This window comes from Propithecus coquereli, unplaced genomic scaffold (genome assembly GCF_000956105.1).
Source record: "Propithecus coquereli isolate 6110/MARCELLA unplaced genomic scaffold, Pcoq_1.0 Scaffold785, whole genome shotgun sequence".
In the NCBI taxonomy this organism is placed as follows: domain Eukaryota; kingdom Metazoa; phylum Chordata; class Mammalia; order Primates; family Indriidae; genus Propithecus; species Propithecus coquereli.
In genome coordinates, this window is record NW_012154007.1 from 129,938 (window position 1) to 156,621 (window position 26,684).

Genomic DNA, 26,684 nt, shown 5'->3' on the forward strand with positions numbered 1-26,684 from the left:
CTCCCAAAGTGCTGGGATTACAGACGTGAGCCACTGTGCCCGGCCAATAGAAAAATTACTTTTTGACTTGCCACTGCACTGCATTTTTAAAGTTTCCACATGTAAATTTTAAAGTACATTAATTTTTGCCACCACAAATTCAGAATTTTGGCCAAGAATATATTTTATTTTTTCATAAAATTTCTACCAAAAATATATTTTTCCTTAACTTAAAAATAACAGGTTCAGAAAGCACAGTTTGAGTTATTATAATTCACTACACATTTTATAAACAGCAGTGAAAGGAAGAAGTCAGTAGAATGGATTCACTTTTTAAATACAGAAATGTTCATTTCAAAAGCTTGACTTTGTCCTTTAATAACTTAAAGGTGGGGTTCTTGCTGATTTTCTTGTTAAAGATGACCAGGAGTTCATCTTTGGATCTGTGATGTTCACTCATCACCATGTAATATTGAGCTAAAACCTTCACAGAGAAAAACAAACATCAAATGGGTGTATCTATCATTGATATTTACCTTAAAATGTTCTTCCTTTAGCCCAGAATTAGGCCAACAGCAAAAAATAAAAGAGACTCGCGTGCTGGTTGCACAGGTGTGCTCTCCTTGTGAAAACCCCTGCTATGAGCTTGGCTGTGCTGTGTCATATATAGATACAAAGTTAAAGAACAAAAGCTCATTGCTCTACAATAAGCAAAAGAGAGCAAAATATTTCAAACAATAATTTTCAAACATAATAAAAATTAAATAAATGGAGCTTCTCTTCAAAGTCTTATGAACAAGTCCCAAATGTAGGCCCCGTTGTGGCTGTGATGGGTTCTGGCCCAGTTCCCTCCCCACAGAAAACCACTGAGACACACACCCACACTTACAGTATTTCAGGTTAAAAATATATATATAACAAATGTACATTTTAAAATAAATTCTCCCCAGCTATTATATGCCTGGATTTGTGCATACGCCATACCTTTTTCCTTAGCTTTTTGATTGCTATTTCATTGTCTGGGGCCTGTTTTAGAATTGCTTTAATAGTTCCCTTCCAGTTGAATTTACCTACAACATAAAGAATAATACGTTAGACATTTTGTTTTGCTGTATTACCAGAAAGCAATTTCTGCAATATCTATTTCTGCAATATCTATTTGCTTCCTGGGAAATGAACTAACCCTCCAGTGAACCACGCACCCTGGCACCATGGAGCAGTCGCTTGCTTTGTCTAATCACAGTGGCCTAGAACCACTTACTTCTCTTCAAAGTACTCGTTCTTAGAGTGAGGAGGTTAAATAAGCATCACAAACAAGTACCATCATGTCTACAAACTCTTGTAGAAAGACTGAGTTGTATTCAAGGAACTCAGTAAAAATTTACTAAGCATCCACCAAGATCATGGGGCTGTTGAACACAGTTTGGAAGACAAACACCAGCAAAAGGAGCTTAACCTTGAACAAGAGTGAGGACAACCACAAATTATTATACGAGGGACTAAAAATACTCATCTAGGGGACTTCAACTTCTGGGAAGATGGTGGAGACATACTTACCCCTGTTCCCCCTGCTAAGTGCAACTAAGAACCCTGAAATTATATGTACAACAAACATAAGACGATGCTGAAAGAGCAGAGACTGCCTGGGAGCTCGGGCTGCAGAGTGGTGGGAGGTGAGCTTTTTGCCTCCTATACCCCAGATTTGGAGCCGAATAACCTAGCTCCCTGAAGCACCGGCAGGCACAGACCAGAAAGCCCCACAGACGCCTGCTCTCTCTCGGCAATGGACCAGGAAAGGAGCAGCCTAGCAAGACAGAAAACTTTTACACAACCACTCAACTCCAGCCAAAGAGAAAAAACTGTGGCTCCACCCTCACCCATGGCAGCAAAAGCCAGGCAGGAAATCTGGGCTTTTATCCACACTGAACCCACATGGTGAGCTCTGCTCGGCAGAACAAGGAGTATCCATCCTCCAGGGCTGATGGAGGCCCAGTGGAGGGCCTGAGCTTCTGTCCCTACCTGGCAGTAACAAGGCGACACCCCTACATGCCCCAAAATCATGTGAGAGAAAGGCAGCTAAAGTGGAAAGCTTAAATAAGATCTTACACCTTACACAAAACATACTCAAAATGGACCATGGACTTAAATGTAAAATGTAAAACGAAAAAACATTTAGAGTATACTTGAAATTTGCTAAGAGGGTGTATCTTAAGTGTTCTCACCATACACACATACCCAGTGTGTTAATTAGCTTGAATATGGTGACTATTTTACAATGTATACATACAGTAAAACATTAAGTCACGCACCTTAAATATATAAAATTTTTATTTGTAAAAAAGATCTAACTAAAAAAATAATTTAGAAAACAAAAAATCTTTGGGATCTAGGGCTAGGTCAGGAGTTCTTAGCACAATTCACAAAAGAAAAAATTGATAAGCTGAACTTCATTGAAATGAAAAACATTTGCTCTACAAAATACTGTTAAGAGGATGAAAACCAGCCTGAGCAACATAGCCAGACTTCCCTCTCTATAAAAAAATTAGCCAGATATGATGGCCTGTACTTATAGTCCCAGCTACTTAGGCGGTCGAGCAGGAGGATCGCTTGAGCCCAGGAGACTGAGGTTGTGGGGGCTCTGACGATGCCACTGCACTCCAGCCGGGGCGACAGAGCGAGATCCTGTCTTTTTCTCCCCAGGGGAAAGTGTGAACACAGCCCCCACTGCCACAAGTTATGCAGTCAGGTTTCCCACATTCGGGGAGATTGCGGGGGTCAGCACATCCGGAGTGCAATGGACACGCCTCGCCCTGGGAGAACCTCCTCCATGATCATGGCATCTCCCCTGCCAGGTAAGTATGAGACCACATCTTAAAAAAAAAAAAAAGAGGATGAAAAGACAAGCTATAGATTGGGAAAAAATTCACAAACCACATGTCCCGCAAAGGACTAATAGTTATAATACATAAAGAACTCTCAAATTTCAACCATAAAAAAAACAAACACAAATAAACAAAGGGAAAAAAACCCCAAACAATGCAATTAGAAAATGGGCAAAAAAACAGGGACATTTCAATGAAGAGATATATAGACAGCAAATACATACACAAAGGATGTACAACATCATTAGCCATTAGAGACTTACAAATGGAAACCACAATCAGCTATTACTACACACCTATCAGAATGGTAAAATAATACACAAAATAGTGACAACACCCAGTGTTGGCCAGGATGTGGAGAAACTGGATCACGCACACATTCCTTGTGGGAATATAAAATAGCATTGCCACTCTTGAAAAGGCTGGCAGTTTCTTAAAAATGAAACACATGACTACTATATGACATACCATTGCTCTCCTAGATATTTATTCCATAAAAACTGACTTATGTTCACAAAAAAGCCTGAACATAAATGTATACTGCAGCTTTATTCTTAATAAACAGAAACTAGAAACAACCCCCATGTTCTTCAGCAGGTGACTGGTCAGAGAAGCGCAGGACCACCAGGGCCATGCCCTATCAATGAAAAGAAAAGGATTTCTGACAGGCACGGCAACCCGGACAAACCTCCAAACACTAATGTTGAGTGAAAACAGCCAGTCTCAAAAGGCCACACGCTGCAGAATCCATTTACAGAACATTCTGGAAATTACAGAAGTGGAGGCCAGGTTAGTGATAGATAGTGAGAGGCTAAGGAGGGGCTGGGGATGAGAGGAAGTGGGTGTGGCCAACATGGCATCCTGGCCATGTCCTGACTGAACCTATGCCAGCGTCCTGGCAGAGGCGTTGTACTACGGTTCTGTAAAGCGTCCCCTCGGGGGAAACAAGGTAAAGGGCACCTGGACACCTGAGGGTACATAAGTCTCCGTTATTTCTTACAAGTGCATATGAAGCTACAATGATCTCAAAAGAAAACATTTAACTCAACGTGGACACCTAGGATAAAGCTTGATGTACAAATTAGGCACAGTAAGAGATCAACAAGAATGATGATAAAATAGAACGGCTATAACAATATACTGCAGTAAGTTATGTGAATGTGCTCTTTCTCTCTCTCAAACGCCATACTGCACTGTCCTCACCCTTCTTGTGACGAAGGAGCAGAGCAGGACAGCGAGAGAGTCCATCACCCTGTTCAGAATGGTGCACAATTTAAAACTTAGGAATAGTTCACTTCCAGAATTCTCCATTTAATATTTTAGGACCAAGGGTCCTAAAAACTGAGCATGGGGGGACTACTGTATACACAATTGGGAAGGAAGTTTCATGCTAAGAGATGGAACCCAGCTCTGACAGTTATGGAACTTCTGTAGACAAAGCTGTGATCCCCATTTGGCCTGATACCCATTTGGCCCCATTCCTTAGGCCTGTTCTGGACTGGCAGCATCCCCAGGGTGGGGAGGCAGGAGGACAGACGAGGACTTGCCACTCCCCAGCTGGAGGGAATGCTTCAGGTCCAGAGAAGCAGGAGCAGCTTTGTGTAGCAGCAGCATTTAAAAGGAACCCTGATGGCCAGGGACTGGATTCCAACAAGCACACACCATGGTTGAAGAAGAGCAGGTGGCCATGGAGTCGCAAGCAAGGAGACACCAGGAACAGACCCAGAGATGGGAAAGAGAACGGCCCAGTCTGGGTGGACTTCAGGGTACTTCTAGGGGAATAATGAGAGGCAGGGACAAGAGAATTGGGAAGGGGAAAAGGGAGCAGGGTCTCAGAAAGCCATACTGGGTTTCTTCTAAATTCCAAAGATAATACATATTTCTAGTCCAGACTGCCTTACCTTATTCCTTAAAGACAGAGTGACAGAGGTACTATCAGAATGATTCACACATCCCAGAGAACGGATTTTGCTTTCAAATTCTCACACATGCTTCTGGACAGTAAGACCCTGCCAGAAGTGCCTGGTTCACCTCCTCCTTCCCCAGAATGGGGCATCTCTTGGCCCCTGCCCCAATCTACACAAACCTACATTTGCTTTTCAAATGATGGAAATGGTACCTTCTGCGGGAGCCGCGTGGTCTCCCAGTTCTCCACCCGTGGGATGTCCTGGGATCTTCATCATTTTCGTCTTAGAATTTGTTTGGACTTCTGAGAGCTTCCGCTTCCTTCTCCCCGTCTCTTCCCGGCCGGCGCCCTGCCCCAGCCCGGCCCCAGGTCCCCACCGCTGCTCCTCCGCAGGCTGGCGCTTGCGCCTCTTCCTCCCTGCAGAGCCGCTGGCCCCGGGGGCCTCCTCCCCAGCTGCCTCGAGGTCAGCCTCCTGTCCCTTTCTGCGCTTCTTAGGGCTCTGACTCTTCGAGTTTTCTAATTTTAGGTCTTTCTTTTCTTTTTTCTGATTCTTCCGCCGCTCTTCCTTCCTTTCCCTTCTGTTCTTCTTTGCCTCTGCTCGCTCCTCCCTGGCGTCACTCGCTCTGGAGGTCTCTGCACAGGGATTTGTCACCTGGCGGTGCGCATGCGGATCTTGTCCCTTCCTGACTGGCTCCTTATTATCAAGCAAAAGAAACACATAAACGCTCACTCTGAATGTGTGAGCACAGGTGTCCACATCATCGCATGTAATAACTAAGTAAACTGTTGAAGAAAAATGGCTTTATCACTTACCATTTTATAACTATGACCACCCCCCACAGCTAAACTGAAGCAGTAATATGCAGAATGGGAACAACTCCCCCAGCCCACAGCCCTCTGCACTGAACGGACATTTTCCAATCCACGGGAAAATGAAGAATCCTTATGTCACCTGAGCCAGACCGTTCATTTTGGCTCACTGTTCACCTTTCTTTTGCATGAGAGAAGAGAATAGCACTTCGGAATGGCAGAAACCACTGGGTTCACGTGTCTGCAGACCCGGGTTCAAGTTCCAGCTCTGCCAATTAGGGCAAGTTATTCGTCTGCTCTGAACCTGTTTCCTCATCTGTAAAACGAAAGGTAGTAATACCTCCCTTATACCAGAACGGACGAATAAGATGAGAGAAGACACGTCAAGTGCCTGGCACAGTCGATGCTCAATAAACCAGCCCAATGTATGTGAAGAGTTTTGTAAATTATCAAGTATTAATATTAGACAAAGGAATTTTTATTATCATCATTATTCAGATTGGATAGTTACCCTCAGGGCATGGTCCAGGGACGCCTAGATATAGTGGAAAGGACCGTGAGTAAGGAACCGCAGAGAACCAAACTTCATGCACTGGACGAAGACCAACTTTCTATTTGCTACATTACCTTACCTCAAGCAATGACCTGGAGCAACGTCCTGAAGTGCTCCAAGAGCCCTGCTGCCTCTGGGAGGAAGGGAGCAGGCCAGTAGCAGCAGCTCCAGGGCTACTGTGGGTATCACAAACCACCAGGCTGACGCACCTGCAGGCCTGGGTTCAAGTTCCATCTCTGTTAACTGCCAGCCAGATGAGAAGGCAAGTGACCTATGGTCTTCCTCCTTTGGGAGACTGTAGGTAGCAAGGGGGAACTATTGTCCCTAAAACTGGACCAAATAAAGGAGGATGGGCTTTCGCTAGAGTACAAGACCTCACACCTTAATGCTCAACCCCTAGTTGGAAGAGCAGCATTAGGAAACAGATATTGAACTAAATAGTTGATGTTTTCTCAGTAGCTGTGGTTCAAAGACATTGAGCTATCAAGGGTCATGGATGAATTCAGAAATAGACTCAGGAGGAAGACTAGGACAAAGAAACTTTACATCTATTCTACAATCCTGTTGGTATCTTCTAGTAAAATATTATTATGATCACTGAATGCCTGAGACCTGAGCTTCCCTTCTACCCAACCTAGACCAAATCTCCAGCTAGTACTTTGTCTCTATGTCCAAACCAACTCCTTGGCCACTGGTGGGGGCCTGGGGGAGGAAGGGAGGGAGGATGCACACACATGCTTGTCTGTCCAGCAGCTGCTCGATGTATTCTTCCCCATCTTCTTACCACTTGACTCCATGCTTTCCTCACACACGGTCTCCTCCGAGACACCCAGACTGACTTGCCTGCCAGAGCCTCCTCTCTTAGTCTCAGCCCCTCCACTGCCTTCTGCGTCTTCACAGCACTTATCAGGACCTGATGTTACTCTGTGACACATATACGGGGCCGCCTGTCTCCCCTGTTAGAATACAGCTCCACGTAGGCAGGACTTTGGCCTAATTATGGCTGGATCCACAGTGAGCAGGCTAGCTGCGATGGAGTGGAGAAGGACAGAAAAGCACCCAACCCGAGCCTGGTGAGCAGTTACAGGACAGACATTGATGTGTGGACAGAGAAAGCCTCAGGACCTTTCGCTTTGCAAACAAAACCAGGGATGTGCTGGGAGGGTCACAGGGCAAAGGCAAAGGAGTTTACCACGGACTGTTTACTGATCATGTGATTTTAGTATGATTAACATATTTTAATATGTTCTTTCAAAAGGGAAACTGGAAAACACGTTTTTTTAAAACCTTGCAGTTAAACTAAGCAATTTCACATCTTTGATTCTTAGTTAAAATAAATAACCTTTAAAAAATAGGTGCTACATAAATCCCAATTAAGTGATTGGTTGTAAGGTTTCAAAGGCCCAGTTTGTATATTCTGAAAGAGAAAAATGATATACTACCAAGATAAAGTTTCATTTTGATCTCAATTTGCTGCCAAAATGATTCTCTCTATATAAAGCAAATCGACCCCTGATAATTTGACTAGAATAAAAGACCAGTCAGAACCTTGTTTTTTAAAACTACTGATATGTGTCTCCAAATAGGATAAAGCTCCAAATGGAAGCAAAGTCTAACTGAATGGGGGAAAAAAATTTAAATTAACAACGTAATCAACAATATGGCTAAATGATATCAAACTAAGACTTTCTGCATGCATACTCCACATTTAGGACCTCTCATTATCAAACCATTGACTAATAGGTGGTTAATTTAATTAATTAAAGGAATTCTCCTTCCACCAGAAGGAAGGAGTTGCATGGGAATTGAGTGCCCATTAAATACTGGGGCATCCTCATCTACCTCAACACTACGACATTAAGAGGCCATCCATGGCCCCCCAACCCCTTATCTTAAGAACACTTCATCACTATGTCCTTCCTTACCGTGTTTTTTCTTCATGGCACCACCACCACCACGTGAGATACTTTAGATTTTTTGTTCAGGGACTGGCACAGATTAGACACTCGGTAAGTTTTTATTTTTTTATTTTATTTTTATTTGAGATAGGGTCTCCTCTGTCACCCAGGCTAGAGTACAGTGGTGTCATCCTAGCTTACTACAACCTCAAACTCCTGAGCTCAAGCAATCGTCTTGGCTCAGCCTCCTGAGTATGTGGGACTACAGCCCTGCACCACCACACCCAGCTATTTTTTGTATTTTTGTAGAGATGGAGTCTCACTATGTTGCTCAGGCTGGTCTTGAACTCCTTGCCTCAAGTGATCCTCCTGCCTTGGCCTCACAAAGTGCTAGGATTACAGGCGTGAACTACTGTGCGTGGCCTTTAGTAAGTATTGAATAAATGAATGTATATTACTATCCACATTTTCTAGTTAAGGGAACTGAGGCTCAGAGGGTGAATACGTGCCCAAGATCAAGCGTGAGGCAAACAGCACAGCAGGGATTCGAACCAGGGCTGTCAGAAATCCAAAGCTCCCGTTCTCACCAAAGCATTCCACTGCCTGATGTCTAGGCAAATCATTACATGTTAGCTGGCACCATTACCCAACACTGGGATTAAATACCTGTCTCTGCACAGTAAGGAAATCTTCTCTGCAGTGCACTCAGTTTATTCCTTCCCAGAAATGGAGGGACAAAAAGGCTCTCTGAAAAAGAAGGCTGTCTTGACCTCCAAAAATAAGACATTCCCATTTCAGTATTATGAGTTTTTGCCACACTGCAAATCTAAAATTAGATCCAACTTACACTGCTGGAAGCTTCAGAAAAGATATTCCACACTTGCTCCAGAATGGATTCATTATGAACTTTTAAACTGTTCTTCATCCAATTCTATTTAAAAAAAAAAAAAAAAAAACATTTATCCCATTTTTTAAAAATTTTATTTCAAAATATTAAGGGGGTACAAATGTTTTTGTTACATGGATAGCTTTTGTAATGCTTGAGTCAGGGCTATTAATATGCCCATCGCCCAAATAATGTCCAATGTACTCATTAGGTAGGCTTTCCCTGCCCCTGCAATTTATCCCATTTTGTCAAGTACACACAAGCTCAGTCATTGGCCACACAGCCCCTCCTATAGGGAAGTAAATCCAATCCATACCTGAAATTTTGCCTTTTTCCTGGGAACATTGTCAAAAGCACCAATTTGTTCTAAAAGTTCTCTCACTTTGGGGCTGACATTCGGTCTCTTTATTAATTCATTAATTTTCTACAAAAAAGGAAGATAAAAACAAAAACAATAAACAATTGACACATGAATTTCATGAAAGCCAAACTAAAAAGTCTTTGCTATGGCTAAAGGATTCACTATTCAACATAGTACCGGCATCCTAGCCAGGGCAGTTAGGCAAGAAAGAAAGAAAAGGCATAGCCTAATTGGAAGGACAAAGTAAAATTATCCTTGTTCACAGACAATGTAGTCTTTTCTTCTTTTTTAAGAGCCAGGGTTTCTCTCTGTTGCCCAGGCTGGAGGGCAGTGCCATGATCATAGCTCGCTGTAGCCTGGAACTCCTGAGCTCAAGCAATTCTCTTACCTCAGCCTCCCAAATAGTTGCGACTCATGGCACCACGCCCCAGTAATTTCTAAATTTTTTTGTAGAAAAGGGGTCTAACGGCTGGGCGTGGTGGCTCACGCCTGTAATCCTAGCACTCTGGGATGCTGAGGCAGGAGCATCGCTTAAGGTCAGGAGTTCAAGACCAGCCTGAGTAAGAGTGAGACCCTGTCTCTACTAAAAACAGAAAAAATTAGCCGGGCAACTAAAAATAGAAACAAAAAATTAGGCAGGCATTGTAGCGAGCGCCTGTAGTCCCAGCTACTTGGGAGGCTAAGGCAGGAGGATCGCTTGAGCCCAGGAGTTTGAGGTTGCTGTGAGCTAGGCTGATGCTACAGCACTCTAGCCCAGGCAACAGAGGGAAATTCTGTCTCGGAAAAAAAAAAGGGTGGGGGGTGTCTTGCTATGTTGCCCAGGTTGGTCTTGAACTCCTGGCCTCAACCGATTCTCCCACCTTGGCCCCCCAAAGTGCTGGGATTATAGGTATGAGCCATAGTACCCAGCCAATGTGGTCTTATGCATAGAAAACCCTAAAGATTCCACCCTAAAACTGTTAGAACTGATAAACTAGTTCAGCAAAATTTCAGGATACAAAATCAGCACTCAAAAATCAAGTTGCATTTCTATGCACTAATAATGAACAACCCAAAAAGGAAATTAAGAAAACAATTTCATTTGCAACATCATCAAAAAGAACAGAATTTGGTAGGAATAAACTTAACCAAAGAGGCAGCAGAGACTTATATACTGACAACCAAAATACATTGCTAAAATAAATTAAAGCAGACACAAATAAATGAAAAGACATCCTGTGTACATGGACTGGAAGACTTAATATTGTTAAAATGTTAATACTACCCAAAGCACAATTCAATGCAATTCCTATCAAAATCTAGTTTATATATATACACACATATATATGCATATATTTTATATATATGTGTGTGTGTGTGTGTGTATTTCCCCCCCCACGCACACATGGTAACAAGCTATTCCTCTAGATAGGCATAAGGGGGCCATGGGCAGCCTCTTAATGTTGTAGTGTTGAGGTAGACGAGGATGCCTAGTATTCATGGACACTAAATCTACATGCAACTCCTTCCTTCTAGTGGAGAGAGAATTCCATGTGAATCCTAAAATTCACATGGAATCTCAAAGAAGACCAAATAGCCAAAACAATCTTGAAAAAGAATAAAGTTGGAAGTCTCACACTTACTACAATGCTACAGTAATCAAAACAGTGTGGTATTGGAATAAAGGTAAACATACAAACTAATGGAACAGAGACTCCAGGAAGAAACCCTCACACACACGGTCAAATGATTTTCAACAAGGGTGTCATGACCATTCAATGGGAGAAAAGACAGTTTTCAACAACTGGTGCTGAGAAAACTGGATATCCATATGCAAAATAATGAAGTTGGACCCTTACCTAATACCATACATAAAAACTAACTCAAAATGGATCAGAGATCTAAACTTAAGAGGCACAACTATAAACCCTTAGAAGAAAGCATAGAGGAAAAGCTTCAAGACATTGGATTTGGCAATAATTTCTTGGATATGACACGAAAAGCACAGGCAATAAAATTAAAAAATGAACTGGATTACATCAAAATTAAAAAACTTCTGTGCATCAAAGGGCCAAGTATAGCAGCTCATGCCTGTAATCCTAGCACTTTGGGAGGCCGAGATGGTAGGATTGCTTAAGGGCAGGAATTCAAGACCAGCCTGAGCAACATAGTGAGATTCTGTCTCTACAAAAAATACAAAAATTAGCCAGGCATAGTGGCACATGCCTGTAGTCCAAGCTACTCGGGAAGCGGAGGCATGAGGATTGCTTGAGCCCAAGAGTTCAGGGTTACAATGATGGCACTGCACTCTAGCCTGGATGAGACTCTGTATCAAAAACAAAACAAAAAAAGGACACTATCAACATAGTGAAAAAGCAACCCACAGAATGGGAGAAAATATTTGCAAATCATATATGATAAAGGGTTAATATTCAAAATATATAAAGAATTCCTGGCTGGGCGCAGTGGCTCACGGCTGTAATCCTAGCACTCTGGGAGGCGGAGGCAGGAGGATTGCTCGAGCTCAGGAGTTCGAGACCAGCCTGAGCAAGAGCAAGACCTCGTCTCAACTATAAATAGCAAGAAATTAGCCAAACAACTAAAAATAAAAAAAATTAGCCGGGCACCGTGGTGCATGCCTGTAGTCCCAGCTACCTGGGAGGCAGAGGCAGAAGGATCACTTGAGCCCAGGAGTTTGAGGTTGCTGTGAGCTAGGCTGATGCCACAGCACTCTGGCCCGGGTGACAGAGCAAGACTCTGTCTCAAAAAAAAAAAAAAAAAAATGAAAGAAAAAGAACTCTTACAACTCAACAACAAAAAAACAAATAAGCTGATTACAACATGGGCAAAGGACTTAAATAGATATTTCTTCAAAAAAAATATACAAATAGCCAATAAATACATGAAAAGATGTTCAACATCAGCAATCATTAGGGAAATGCAAACCAAAGCCACAATGAGATACCACTTTGCACCCATTAGGATAGCTGTCCTTAAAAAATTAGAAAATAACAAGTGTTGGCAAGGATGTGGAGGAATTGGAACCCTTGTGCGTTGCTGGTGGGAATGCTGCAGCTGCTACAGAAAATAGTCCGGAGGTTCCCCAAAACATTAAAAATAGAATCACCATGTGATCCAGCATTGGTGGATATATATCCAAAAGAATTGAAAGCAAGGATTTAAAGAGATTTTTGAACACTCATGTTCACAGCAGCATTTTTCACAACAGGCAAGAGGAAGAAGCAAATTAAGTGTCCATTGAGAGAGAAATAAACAAAATGTATTCTATCCATACAATGGATTATTTTTCAGCCTTAAAAGGAAGGCAATTCTGACACATGCTACAACACGGATGTGCCTTGAAGACATTATTTTAAGGTAAATAAGCCAGCCACAAAAGGACAAATACTGTATGATTTCACTTATATGGGATACCCAGAGTAGTCAAATTCATAGAGACAGAAAGTAGACTGCAGTTGCTCGGGGCTGGGGAGGGGGATTAGGGAGTTAGCATTTAATGGGGACAGAGTTCCAGTTTGGGGAGATAGGAAAGTTCTGGAAATGGATGCTAGTGATGGCTGTAGAACAATGTGAGTATACTTAATTGTATGTTTTGAAATGGTCTAAAGGGTAAATTTTATGTCATGTGTACTTTAACCACAGTAAAAAGAAAAAAACAAACTGAAAAAAAGAAGAGAATATAAACAAACCAAATGTGATCAAAAGAATCAGACAAAAGTGGGCATTACAGGAACTAGGGCATAAACTGAGAATAAAATAACATTAAGATCTAATAAATAAATATGAAATAGGAAAAACAAGACAGAGATGAAAATCTAATTTGTGACCTAGAAAAAAATGCATTGGCAATCCCAGTGAAGGCAGAGGAAAGAAATAATTATTAAAGTTGGGAGACATCAGTAGACAGGAAGGAGGTCACCAATGAGCCAACATTAAGATAAATGCTGGAGCTAAACAAACATAATGGAGGAAAACGTCCCTGCATTAGGAATCTACGTACAAGCAGACCAGAAAAAACAATGCAGGATACTAAGGATAAGGAAGTGGCTTCAGGCACCCAGGCAGAAAAACGTACATCAAAAAACAAGACAAACATCAACAGAGAAAGAATGAGGCCCAGCACTCACTGGAGCAGTCAGCGGTGCCAGGAGAGAACAGGGCACGGGTGACAAAGTTTAGAGGAAAACACTGTGACCCGTGTGAGATACTAAATGTTTTTCCCAATCTTCTATCCACAGTCTGCCTGGAAGCCCAGAGACACCTGAGGTACTCAGCTGCCATGCACACCGGTCTTTTCTAGCTGACTGGTTTTGCTCTCGTGTTACTTTCTTCTCTGTATTTCTTCTGTATTACTTGAGTGTTTTTTTAAAAAATACCCACCTATTTTTTATTAAAATGATAAAGCTATAAAAATTAACAGAAAAAAAAAGAGAGCAGCAGATCAGAGTGTCAGAGGTGACACAGGTGAGGTTTGAGGAGCCAGCCCCAAGGGCGGAATACAGCAGACAGGGGTGGGACCCAAGGTACCTCTTAAGGGAGCAAGTTTCTGGAAGTGTGGGGGAGATGAAGGAAGGAAGAAGTGGGGCAAAAGCCGAAACAGTCCAGTCTTGTTGTGAAAGGAGAAAGGGTCCCTCCAAGGATCAATATTCTGAACTCTTTATAATATTAACGACTTTAAAATACTCACCCTACTAATAAAAAGCTTTTGGAGAACAGGGATCCCTTCTGACAAGATTCTTTAATTCTATTTGTTAAAATGTGGGTTTTAAGGATTTCAGGGAAAGAACAAAACCCCAAATGCACATCAGTCAGAAGGTCCCAACACATTTGCTCTCAGCTGCCACCAGCAGCAATGAGGGAGAGAGGGAAGGACTGGCTGTCAGCAATCAGGGACCGGGGCAGAACCAAAGTTAGTTCTTGATTTATAACACAGTAGCAGGGCTGCTGATGCCTGAGCGTTTTACAGCAAAGGTCGGCAAACCTTGTCTGCAAAGGGCCAGAGAGTAAATATTTAGGCTTTGCAGGTTTCTGTCACAACCACTCAATGCCGCCCTCATAGCGCTAAAGCGGCCAAAGGTGACAGATGAACAAATGGACACGGCTGTGCCCAGTAAAACTCACTGATACAGAGGCAGCATGCCGCCTGCGGCCGTGGGTCACTGCTTGCTGACTCCTGCTTCAGAGGATCCCATGCGACTGCGATGACAGCAGAGGCAGAACTCACAGACCAGGCACCTCAACCTCAGGGCCTAGGAACACGATCTGGCTTTCAAAGGGCTACAGACAGGGCGCCCAAAAAGTGTGCTGATGGTCACCAGCCTCAACATCTTAGCTAAGATTTCAACAGCTTCTGCATCTGCACTGGGCAGACTTTGTAAGTCCCTTGTGAACAGAAGACTTGCCCACCTAGGAGTATGCTAAATCAGTACGCTACTCAACATAGTCAGTATCAGAAAACTCACATTTAAAACTTTCATCAAATGGAATAACTTTATTTTTATTGGTGGTTTTAAGGACATTTTCCACATAGACGACATCTGTCTTTTCATTCTCCTGCCTTCCTTTCTGAGTCCTTCCTCCTGCTATCTATTCTGTACATGGTAATATTTTACAAGTTACACTTCTCAATGAATTAGGGATTTCAATGCTTTTGCCAATAAATTTTCTACTTAAATAAAGTGAAAACATGTACTTTTATATTAATGAAAGCGTCTTTATTTTGTCTGATTCTGATGACTGACAGATATGACAGATTAACATGCTTTGAGTTTTAAAAGTTGCATTATCATTAAACCTACAAAAAGATTAGAAAGCTTCTACTCAGTTTCATAGCCAGGGGAAAACTAGTGAGAATTCTAAAATATTTTTGCAAGAAATCTGCAAAATACATGGATTACAGACATAATGTACTGCAATTATACTAACAGAAAGATAAAGAACTCTTATTCAAGCAGTTTGGTTCAACCTCAGTCTATCCTAGGATATGATGTTTCCAGGACTTGTCTGCAGTGATAACGTTAACTCAGTCTCTTGGGCTTCCAGAGAGAGAGGAAGGTATCAGATGAAGCTACTCCATGAATTAAAAAGACGTTACCTGAATCCATGCCTGCTGTTTAATATCGCCTTTGTGGGTTTTACCTTCATAGCCTTTGCCGCCATACTTCTGATCTTCACTTATGCATTTCACATGGTTTTTATAGTCATCGCCCCTTTAAAGTGATCAAAAATTCCACCATTAGACTGACACCCAGGCTGGAGGCCCTGACTAGTGCCAGCATGCTGCTCCTACCTCCTGTGGTCCACACTGTATTTTTCTCACATCTGTCCAGTGCACAAGCACCCCATCTACTTCACTCACCATGGTTATGACCTCCTGGTCATAACCACACCTCTCCGCCTCCAAACTCTTCAATATGAGACCCACTATACTTTTTCACCCATTTTTATATACAAACATCTTAGACCAAACTGATAGGCAATATTTCTTTTTTTTTAGTCACAAGTATATATAAACTAAATAAAAAAGAAAATAAAATTCTCTGCAATAGGGTAGTTTTATCTTAAATTACAAAAATCTGACTTCCTGGAAATATAGTAGGCCATCAATAATCAGTTCTAGGCTGGGCACAGTGGCTCACGCCTATAATCCTTGCACTTTGGGAGGCCAAGGTAGGAGGAATGCTTGAGGCCAGGAGTTCCAGACCAGCCTGAGCAAGAGTGAGACCCCATATCTACAAATAGAAAAATTAGCCAGGTGTCACCTGTAGTCCCAGCTAATCAGGAGGCTGGGGCAGGAGGCTTGCTTGAGCCTAGGAGTTTGAGGTTGCAGTGAGCTATGATGCCACTATACTCTAGCCCAGGTGACAGAGTGAGACCCTGTCTCAAAAAAATCAGTTGTTATAAATTACAAGCTGGTATAAAATGGCAGTATCAGGTCACTAAAAGTTCTGAGTCTCAGAGTCCTGCAAAACAATAAAACTCGATTCTCTCTTAAGAGATCTTTTTAAAGCTCTGTGGGGTTCCTCAGGGAAATGTTGGCGACAAGGTCGGGGGCAAGTCCCCTAATCAAAACAACCCAATTTTTACCTATTTTATATATCAAGCTTCCTCCTAGGATTAGGTGTGAACAGAGTTTAGCAGTTTCCCCCCAAAAAATCATTGCTCTAGAATGAATTAAAATGGACTATAAGCAAATACCATCTAAATACCACAGAGGACACTGGGACAAATGCAGCCATAAGCCAGCTTTTCACCTGAACCCTCTGAAGCTAAAGGGGAATCAATACAAACTGAAGAGGGGAGCCCTCTGCAAATGACCCACCTCGAGAAGCAGTGTCTGAGCACACCAGGCTCCACCCCTCACCTCCCCACTAATCATCTACCTGTACAGAGGCCTCCCCTGTAGAAGTGGCTTCCGATACACTCGTGGGGCCAAGAGGAACATCACTTCCGCCAGCACCTCCCATTTTCTAGGGAGGACCTGGTCTCCTCTGCTACCAGTCATCTTCCCCTGTGAATCCATAAATCTATGTTCTGGTTTCTAAATCCATCTCTTCAGTGTGATGGGCACATGATAACATGTGCCTGGTCTAACACAATCAACCCCAAAGCCCCTGGAGCCTCCCTCCGTGTGGCCGCTTCCCTGGGCCTGGTAACGGTGGCAAGAAGACAGCAACCAGTGCCACTGACTGATCGAACCCTCTCATCACCATAATTCCTCCTTATCTTGAAAACTTCTTTTCTTTTTCCAACAGGATTTCATTCTGTGACCCAGGCTAGAGGGCAGTGGTGTCATCATAGCTCACTGCTACCTCAAACTCCTGGGTTCAAGTGATCCTCTTGCCTCAGCCTCCCGAGTAGCTGGGACTACAGGTGCATGTCACTGTGCCTGGCTAAATTTTTGTATTTTTTGTAGACACAAGGTTTTACTATGTTGTCCAGGCTGGTCTCAAACTCCTGGCCTCCCCCAGTCCTCCTGCCTTGCCCTCTCAAAGTGCTGAGAATACAAGCATGAGCTACCATGCCTGGCAAAAACTTCCTTAAAAAGCAAGTCTTTTTTTAAGGCACTTTTCAAAGAATCATACCAATTTTAATCAATGGACCCTACAAGTTCTTTTTCTTAATTTCTCTCCTCAAATTTGCATCATTTTTCCAAGTTTTATGGGACCAGGGCTTCCAAAACTGATCTGGACCTTTACTATGGATCTACATGAATTACATGGAGCTTACCAGAAATCTTTACCACAGTCAATGCAAGAAAGGCAGTCACAGTTTCTGCAAACAGACACGTGCTTTTCCACTTGTACTTTCTTCACTGATTCACCGCATGCGTTGCATGTAAAAAATACCATTTTCAGCTAAATGGTTAAATAGTCTCTATCCAAGATAGGTTTTAAGTCTTGTCTATAAAAAAAAAAAAAATTATCATTGTATACTGAAACTTTCCCAATAAATTATTCTTACAGCTAACGTTTCAACCATAATTTCACATGAAAATAACAGAATCAAAGTTGATTAGCAATCTACATAAAACTACCACCCATATAACTATCATTAACAATGACAATGGCTAACATTTGTGGAATGCATGCTTACCATATGCTAGGCACTATCCTAAGAGCTTTACATGTATTAACTTATCTAATGTACATCACAACCTTATGAAAGAAAGATTACTATTGTTCAAAATTTACAGGAGGTAATTGAGGCACAGAGACATTAAGTAACCTGCTCAAGTAACAGAACCAGGATTTAAATCTGGCAGATTGGAAGACGAAGAGCTTTGGGGGCATTAAGTGACACATCTTATTTCCCCTAATAACTTTAAGCTCTCTCTATATATATATGTATATAAATATATAAAATGAAGCATATAGAAGGCATTGCAATTTAGATGTATACTCAAACTATTTCAAGTCCCCAAATATAATAAGAATATAGCCAGAGGAAAATTGAGGGAAACTGAGAAAGCGGAGAAGAGGCCATTCTATAGACACAATTTCTATAAGCACTAAAAACATACCGACATTACTATGTATCCACAGATATTAAATATGAAGATATGCCCCTCAGCCTTAGTGGACAGGGACTGGGACAGGGGCCTCCTTTATGTGGTTTCTTGTCAGACCAGTTAGAGAAATGGAACCACATCCAGGTGTTTCCAACCGCTGGGTGCTGAATTACCAGAGGATTTCACAAACCCAGGTACCCCTGGCACTGCCCCAACATGAAGTGTGTCTGCACATACACGAAACCACCGTTTAAAAATTTCATGGAAATGCTATTGTGCTCAACACAACACAAATTCATCTAAAACTGTTAAAGAAGTCATAGTAACTTTCCATGCTTATATAATTTTTTAATCACTAGATTCTAAAAGAGCACTGTTGTTCTACATTATAAATAAGTTTCACAGCAAAAACATTGAGAGCTGTTTACCCCAGTATTTTCCACCTCATTATGAAAACAAAGGTGAGGATTAAGTAAACCAATGTAATTTGCTTCAGGGTAAGACTTTGCTCAAGAATCTTTTGGCACACATCATCTACCCTTGGTTCACAGAGAATTCTCATGCATGAAAACACCACCTCTCCTCCACCAACACGCTCCAGATCACTGCTGGTGAGGTCACACCTAAGCAAGGACCAGAGCTGTTCATGTCCATGCAGCCCTGAATGGACATATACATCCTGGCTGCAACTCCAGGGTTTAAAAAGGCCCAGCTGGTCTCTTGTCCTGTGGAACGCTGTCAGACACAAGTTCACTTTCTATGCTATGTACAAAATTCGGGCCCCTGGTGCCGGATCCCAGGTGCCCCTCCTGATGGTACTAACTTACCATCAGGGTAAGTTGGTAAGGGAGGGCATGTGGTCAGCTACAGCCTAGCACCGAATCCTCAGGAAAGCAAACATGACTACCCTGGGATGCACTGCCAGCTGGTTATTGTAATGATGTGTGATACAGTCTCCCATGGCCCAGCTCCCTCAAAGCTCACCGTTCTGCATGCAGCAGATGGATGTTCAATGTACGTCAGGCAAGAGCAGCCATTCTGCCTCATAAGAGAGAACAAGGTTGGAACAAGAGCCAATATCACATTATCAAGTAGTCTGGAGATGTACTTTCATGTAAGTGCAAGAGCAAATCATCAATTAGTCACCAAGAAATGGACTGCCATTGTATGTACAAGGTAGAAGCAGCTTCGATAAGCCAAATTATCCATTGAAAAGACCAAAGTACTTTCATGATGAGATACGACAATGAAAAACACCCCGAGATGTAGATATGGCTTAGAGCTTTCCAACCTTTGCTGCTGAGGACTATTCTGTTTCTTGATGGAAGAGGGGGAAAAGGAGGAAGAAAGGTTTTAGCAAGCCCTGTGATCCAACTGGGAGACTCCCCACTGGATAGCTTGTTGTGGAAGGTGAGGACTTAAAAAATACATCGACTGAAAGCAGCCAGTGATGCCGACAAAAAGATGCTCTGAATATCTGTCCAAAACATGCTACCCCTCTGGAGATTAGTCACACACAGTGTAATTAAACATCAATTCAGGAGAGCATTAGAATTTGGTCACATGTTCCTCTGAAAAATATTTCCAACCATTTTCATTTGGTCTTTATTTTTCAAGGCAGAATGTGTGGATTGCACAGGAAATCAGAGCTCAGTCTCTTCCTGCCTTCCTCCAGAATTTTACATCTGACAGGAAATGGCAACATCGTGTCCACCTGCTTGTCTAATGAGATAAAATCTGTAAGGAGCTTAACTCTCTCCCTTATTCAGAGCCCAGAGGACACCCCAGCACCTGCCCAAGAGTTACCTTGATTATGCCTCATACCCAACCCAGTCCCTGGGGAAAATACCTTCCATTTAAGCTGCAAAGAAAAGCTCAAAACCATCAAGACCTTCAAAATCAGCTTAACTGCACAGCAGACAGGGTGTCCCAAGTCTTAGAGTAGGCTTAATAATTTCGTAAGTGTAAATGCTACAAACTTACACATCTTGTGGAAATTTAGTCCCTCTAACTGAAGATAGCAAACATTGCCCAAAAGAAAAAAGCAAAACCATATTATTCAAATTCCACAAGACTAGATAAACATGAAAGAAATGTAAATAATTAAACTTCAAATGATGTTTTTGGTAAATTTGCAATCTTTATGCTTCTGAAGTTATGAAAGTTTAAAACTGCATTAAGACTTTCAGGACACCCTATCCACCAGGTTCAGAAGTGATAGATTTCAATTTTTAGCCCTAAGTGTAAAAAGATAGCATTTTTTTTTATAGGGCTGGACCTAACTAAGAGTACTCTTTTCCTTCCCTGCCTGCCCAAAGCAGGTCCCAATACAGCCACAGAGATTCTACCCGCTTTTCCTTCTAGATGTGTGGGCATGTTAAAAAAGAAGGCAAGCAGAAAGCAGTGTTCTTGGACTGGTGAGAGCATGCTCCAGTTCTCATCCCAAGTGAGTCACTTTAACTCATTTCAGCAGACATTTACTGAATCCTAAGTGTGTGTCAGGTACTATGCTACCCAGATACACCTGGGTGCCCTCACTCAAGGCAGACCAAGTCCTGTGTGTGTGCTTCTGGCTATCTATTCCTCTATCTGTATGGTCAATTTACTGAGCTCTCATCACATGTCATACCTGAGAAAAAGATGACAAGGGCCTGAACAAAAGAACCTATGATCATTAGCTCTCTAAAAGCCATTTCACATATACGATCACAACTGCACCTAACACCTCCAGAACAGCCATAACCATGCAACCACTGTTTGCAGGAGAAAGCCGAGGCTCAAGGGGTTAAGTGACCTTCCTGAAGTCACAGGAAGTGGCAGAGGTGGCCTGAAGGGCCAGGTGACGAGCCCAAGTCCTGCCCTGCCCCCATCTTGACCTGTAGTGTCCCTGCCACTTGCCTGGCCATTATTCGGTATCTGAGACCTTGAGATCCTTTTCCAAAGAGAAAAAAAAATAAAGGCTCTAAAAGATGACCTTCCATAAAACCCTAAGTCTTAATTCTAAAGCCAGTCCCTACTGGGCAAGGAGACCACCCACGTCACAGGGGAGGCTGGCAGGTGCTGGGCAGCAACCAGTGGTCAGTAAGGGGCCAGACACCTTAGTCTTCCCTTAACAAGACGGTCGCCAGGTTTTGTTGGACTGGGCCTAGACTCGGAGGTAGAGGATCTAAGCTGGAGCCTGCATCTGCTAATGCCATAAAGATCATTAAAAACTAAATGACCTCAAGGCACCTTAACTTCCCAGCATCTGTTTATCTGTAAAATGGGTCTAATATCTATCTCAATGCATTGTGTGAAAAGTTAAATAGGATAACAAGATGTGAAAGCTTTATCCTTTCCCAACAGTAGAAAGATTTCCCAGTGAGCTACTAATTTGCACATCAGTGCTATACCCAGTCCCCTCCCAAACTCATGCTCCTTTAAATATGATCCTTAACCCACACATCTATCTTCATATTAGGTTAGTGCAAAAGTAATTGTAGTTTTAGCATTGTTGAAATTTGCCGTTTGATATTGAAATACATTCTTAAATAAATGTGGTTATGAGCCCTTTATCGGATGTGTAGCATGCAAATATTTTTTCTCCCATTCTGTAGGTTTTCTGTTTGCTCTCGTGACAGTTTCCTTGACTGTGCAGAAGCTTTTTAATTTGATCAGGTCCCATTTATTTATTTTTGTTGTTGCTGTGATTGCCTGAGGGGTCTTCTTCATAAATTCTTTGCCTAGGCCAATGTCTATAAGAGTTTTTTCCAACATTTTCTTCTAGAGTTCTTATAGTTTCATCTCTTTGGTTTAAGTCTGTTATCCACCGTGAGTTGATTTTTGTGAGAGGTGCGGATCCTGTTTCGGTCTTCTACATGTGGCTATCCAATTTTCCCAGCATGATTTCCCAGCACCATTTATTAAATAAGGAGTCTTTTCCCCAGTGTATTTTTTTGTCTGCTTTGTCAAAGATTAGATGGCTATATGAGGATGGTTTTATATCTGGGTTCTCAGTTCTGTTCCATTGGTCTATGTCTTCGTTCTTGTGCCAGTACCATGCTGTTTTCGTTACTATAGCCTTGTAGTATAGCTTGAAGTCTGGTGAAGTGATGCCCGTCAATTTGCTCTTTTTGCTTAAGATTGCTTTTGTTATACGGAGTCTTCTCTGAGTCCATACAAAGCACAGAATTATTTTTTCTAAATCTGCAAAAAATGATGTTGGTATTTTAATAAGGACTGCATTGAATCTGTAGATCACTTTGGGTAGTATAGACATTTTAACAATATTGATTCCGCCTACACATGAGCATGGTATGGTTTTCCATCTGTTTGCCACCTTTGCTATTTCCTTCCTCAGTGTTTCATAGTTCTACCTGTAGAGGTCTTTCACCTCCTTAGTTAAATATATTCCTAGGTGTTTTACTTTCTTCCTTGCTATTGTGAAGGGTACTGAGTCTTTGATTTGGTTCTCAGTTTGACTGCTGTTGGCATATAGGAATGCTACTGATTTGTGTACACTGATTTTGTATCCTGAGACTTTGGCTAGGGCTTTCAGCACTATGTTGAATAGAAGTAGTGATAGAGGGCACCCTTGTCTGGTTCCAGTTCTAAGCAGGAATGCTTTCAATTTTTCCCCATTCAGTATGATGTTAGGTGTGGGTTTGTAATATATAGCTTTTATCATTTTTAGGTAAGTCCCGTCTATGCAAAAACACACATGGGGAAAAAATCCTTATTCCATAAATGGTGCTGGGAAAATTGGACAGCCATGTATAGAAGACTGAAACAGCCATCTGCACCTCTCACAAAAATCAACTCACGGTGGATAACAGACTTAAATCTAAGGCATGAAACTATAAGAATTCTAGAAGAAAATACTGGAAAAACTCTTACAGACATTGGCCTAGGAGAATAATTTAAGAAGACCCCAAAGGCAATCACAGCAACAACAAAAATAAATAAATGGGACCTTATCAAATTAAAAAGCTTCTGCACAGCCAAGGAAACTATCATGAGAACAGACAACCTACAAAATAGGAGAAAATATTTGCATGCTACACATCTGATAAAGGGCTGATAACTAGCATCTATATAGAACTCAGAAAAATCAGCAAGAAAAAAATCAAACAACCCCATTAAAAAGTGGGCAAAGGACATGAACAGAAACTTTTCAGAAGAAGACAGACCAATGACCAACAAACGTGAAAAAATGCTCAACATCTCTAATCTCTAATCTCAGGTAAATGCAAATCAAAACCACAATGGGATATCACTTAACTCCAGTCAGAATGGCTTTTATCAAAAAATCCCAAAACAATAAATGTTGGCATGGATGCAGAGAGATAGAAACACTCATACAATGCTGGTGGGACTGCAAACTAGAACAACCTCTGTGGAAAGTAATATGGAGATACCTGAAAGAGCTACAAGTAGAACTACCACTTGATCCAGCAATCCCATTACTAGGCATCTACCCAAAGGAAAAAAAGACATTCTATAAAAAAGGCATCTGCACTAGAATGTTTATAGCAGCACAATTCACAATTGTAAAGATGTGGAAACAACCCAAATGCCCATCAATACATGAGTGGATTAATACAATGTGGTATATGTATACCATGGGGTTCTACGCAGCCATAAAAAACGACGGTCATCTAGCACCTCTTGTATTATTCTGGATAGAGCTGGAGCCCATTTTAGTAAGTGAAGTCTCACAAGAATGGAAAAACAAGCACCACATGTACTGACCATCAAATTGCTATTAACTGATCAACACTTACGTGCACATATAGTAGTAACATTCATCAAGTGTGGGGCAGGTGGGAGCGGGGAGGAGGGAATGCATATATTTACATCAAATGAGTGCGGTGCACACCATCTGGGGGATGGACACGTTTGAAGCTCTGACTCAAGTGGGGCAAAGGCAATATATGTAACCTAAACATTTGTACCCCCAGAATATGTTGAAATAAAAACAAAATCCAAAAAAATAAAGAAATAAATGTGATTACGTTATACATCATTTTAATGCGCATGTCTGACTTTATGTTCTTTTGCTAATTATTTATCACCTGCAATCTATTTTACATTTATTTTACACTATGGAAATGATGTTAGAAAAAAAGCAAATTTGAGCGATTTTCTTTTTCCAGTTCAAAACGGGTCGTAAAGCAGTGGAGACAACTCGCAACATCAACAATGCATTTGGCCCAGGAACTGCTAACGAACGTACAGTGCAGTGGTGGTTCAAGAATTTTTGCAAAGGAGATGAGAGCCTTGAAGATGAGGAACGCAGTGGCTGGCCATCGGAAGTTGACAAGAGCCAATTGAGAACAATCATGGAAGCCGATCCTCTTACAACTACATGAGAAGTTGCCGAAGAACTCAATGTCAACCATTCTGCAGTCATTTAGCATTTAAAGCAAATTGGAAAGGTGAAAAAGCTCAATAAGTGGATGCCTCATGAGCTGACCCCCAAAATCAAAAAAGTCATCATTTTGAAGTGTCATCTTCCCTTATTGTACGTAACTACAACGAACTGTTTCTCGACTGAATTGTGACATGCGATGAAAAGTGGATTTCATACGACAACCAGCAACGACCAGCTCAGTGGTTAGACCAAGAAGAAGCTCCAAAGCACTTCCCCAAAGCCAAGCTTGCACCACAAAAAGGTCACTGCTTGCTGGTCTGCTGCCAGTCTGATCCACTACGGCTTTCTGAATCCTGGCAAAACCATTACATCTGAGAAGTATGCTCAGGAAATCGATGATGAGATGCACTGAAAACTGCAATACTTACAGCCAACACTGGTCAACAGAAAGGGCCCAATTCTTTTCCACAACAATGCCCGACTCCAGGTTGCACAACCAACGCTTCAAAAGTTGAACGAATTGGGCTATGAAGTTTTGCCTCATCCACCATATTTATCACCTGACCTATCGCCATCTGACTACCACTTCTTCAAGCATCTCAACAACTTTTATGCAACTCAGCAGTATGCATAAATTGCTTTCCAAGAGTTCATGGAATCCCAAAGCGTGGATTTTTTCGCTACGGGAATAAACAAACTTATTTCTCATCGGCAAAAATGTTTTGATTGTAATGGTTCCTATTCTGATTAACAAAGATGTGTTTGAGCCTGTTATGATTTAAAATACACGGTCTGAAACCGCAATTACTTTTGCACCAACCTAAATAAATTCACTGTGGCCTCCCCTGACTCCTCATTCCATGAGTGACTACTCTACCACCCTGTTCCCTGATAACATACCCTTAGGTTTGGTTCTGGGATTGGAATCTGTAGTTTTTTTGTTGTTTTTACCTCCTTCCCTCTGTATTCTTGTATTATTTATTTTATTGAATGTAGGGGTGACAAAGGTTAGTTACAATGTGCATTCACACAGAGCACCTCTCCCTTGGTCCATGCAAAAGTCCTAGGAATCAGGTGCACCTAACTTCACCAAAGAGATGAACAAACTGAGGTTAAGAGAAGTTGAGCCATTTCTCTCGCATCTCAGTTCCAGTCTCCCTCACCCCACCCTCTACATCACGAGCCTTGTTTCAAACAGCAACCCTTCACTGGAATAACTACTATGTGTCAGGAACTATGCTAGACACTGGGAGCATGGAGCAAAGTGTGAACAAGTCCCAAGGGGACCCTCTCTGCAGGAAAGTCAGGCTTGCAAATACTCACACACCCTATCTCAATCCCCTCCCTCTCTCCTCAAAGAAAGGTGCTGCAGAAAATACTGACATTTACTTAGCACCTACTATGTACCAAGCCCTCTCAAAGGTGGTTAACACGTATCTACTCATGCAATCCTCATCAGTCCTCCGAGTTAGGTTCTACATTATTCTCTTTTGACAGATGAGGAAACTGAGGCACAAAGAGGTTAAGCAACTTGCACCAGGTCACACATCTAGTTAGTGGCACCCATATTCACACGCAGTTACATTCTGGTCCTAAATCTGTGCTCTCCACCATTACACCGTAAGGCCTCCTCCCTAGGAACCGAGCGCCCCAAGACTCCGAGAAGAGCCCTGTCCCCATGATGCAGCACGCCTGAAGGCCGGTCCCGCGGCGACCAACCGTCCTGGTTTGGCCAAGCCCGAGAAGGGGTCCCGGGACGTGGGGTTTTCATTTTAAAACAGGGACGAAATGGTCACCCTACGTTCACGAGTCCTGCCACTGCTCAGAGCACGGACCGGATCGGAATGGATTTCCTCCTCCCTCTGCATAAGCCAGAGGGACTAACGGAGGAAACCAGGCACCAGCCCCTCCGCTCCTCCCTCCTCACTCTCTGAGCTCCAACCTCCTAGGGTCGGACCTCTGGGCCACTGCTCCTCACCTCCCAGCCAGCGCCCGCCAACGGTTTCAACCGGCCTGCGGAGAGCACGTGGAACCGCCGCCGCCCGCC

The 26,684-nt window shown here is 42.3% G+C and overlaps 1 protein-coding gene across 1 annotated transcript; it reads right to left on the bottom strand.

The window, feature by feature from the left end:
• Positions 1 to 328: 328 nt before the first annotated feature.
• On the bottom strand, positions 329 to 26,678 carry LYAR (Ly1 antibody reactive). The gene is made up of 8 exons (XM_012662841.1): positions 26,616 to 26,678; positions 17,505 to 17,678; positions 15,370 to 15,484; positions 9,231 to 9,338; positions 8,876 to 8,959; positions 4,981 to 5,461; positions 964 to 1,049; positions 329 to 463 (listed from the first exon to the last, which is right to left on the bottom strand). The coding sequence occupies exons 2-8, from the start codon at positions 17,624 to 17,626 to the stop codon at positions 329 to 331; spliced, it is 1,131 nt and encodes a 376-aa protein (XP_012518295.1). The 5' UTR covers positions 17,627 to 17,678; positions 26,616 to 26,678.
• Between the last annotated feature and the right edge of the window lie 6 nt (positions 26,679 to 26,684).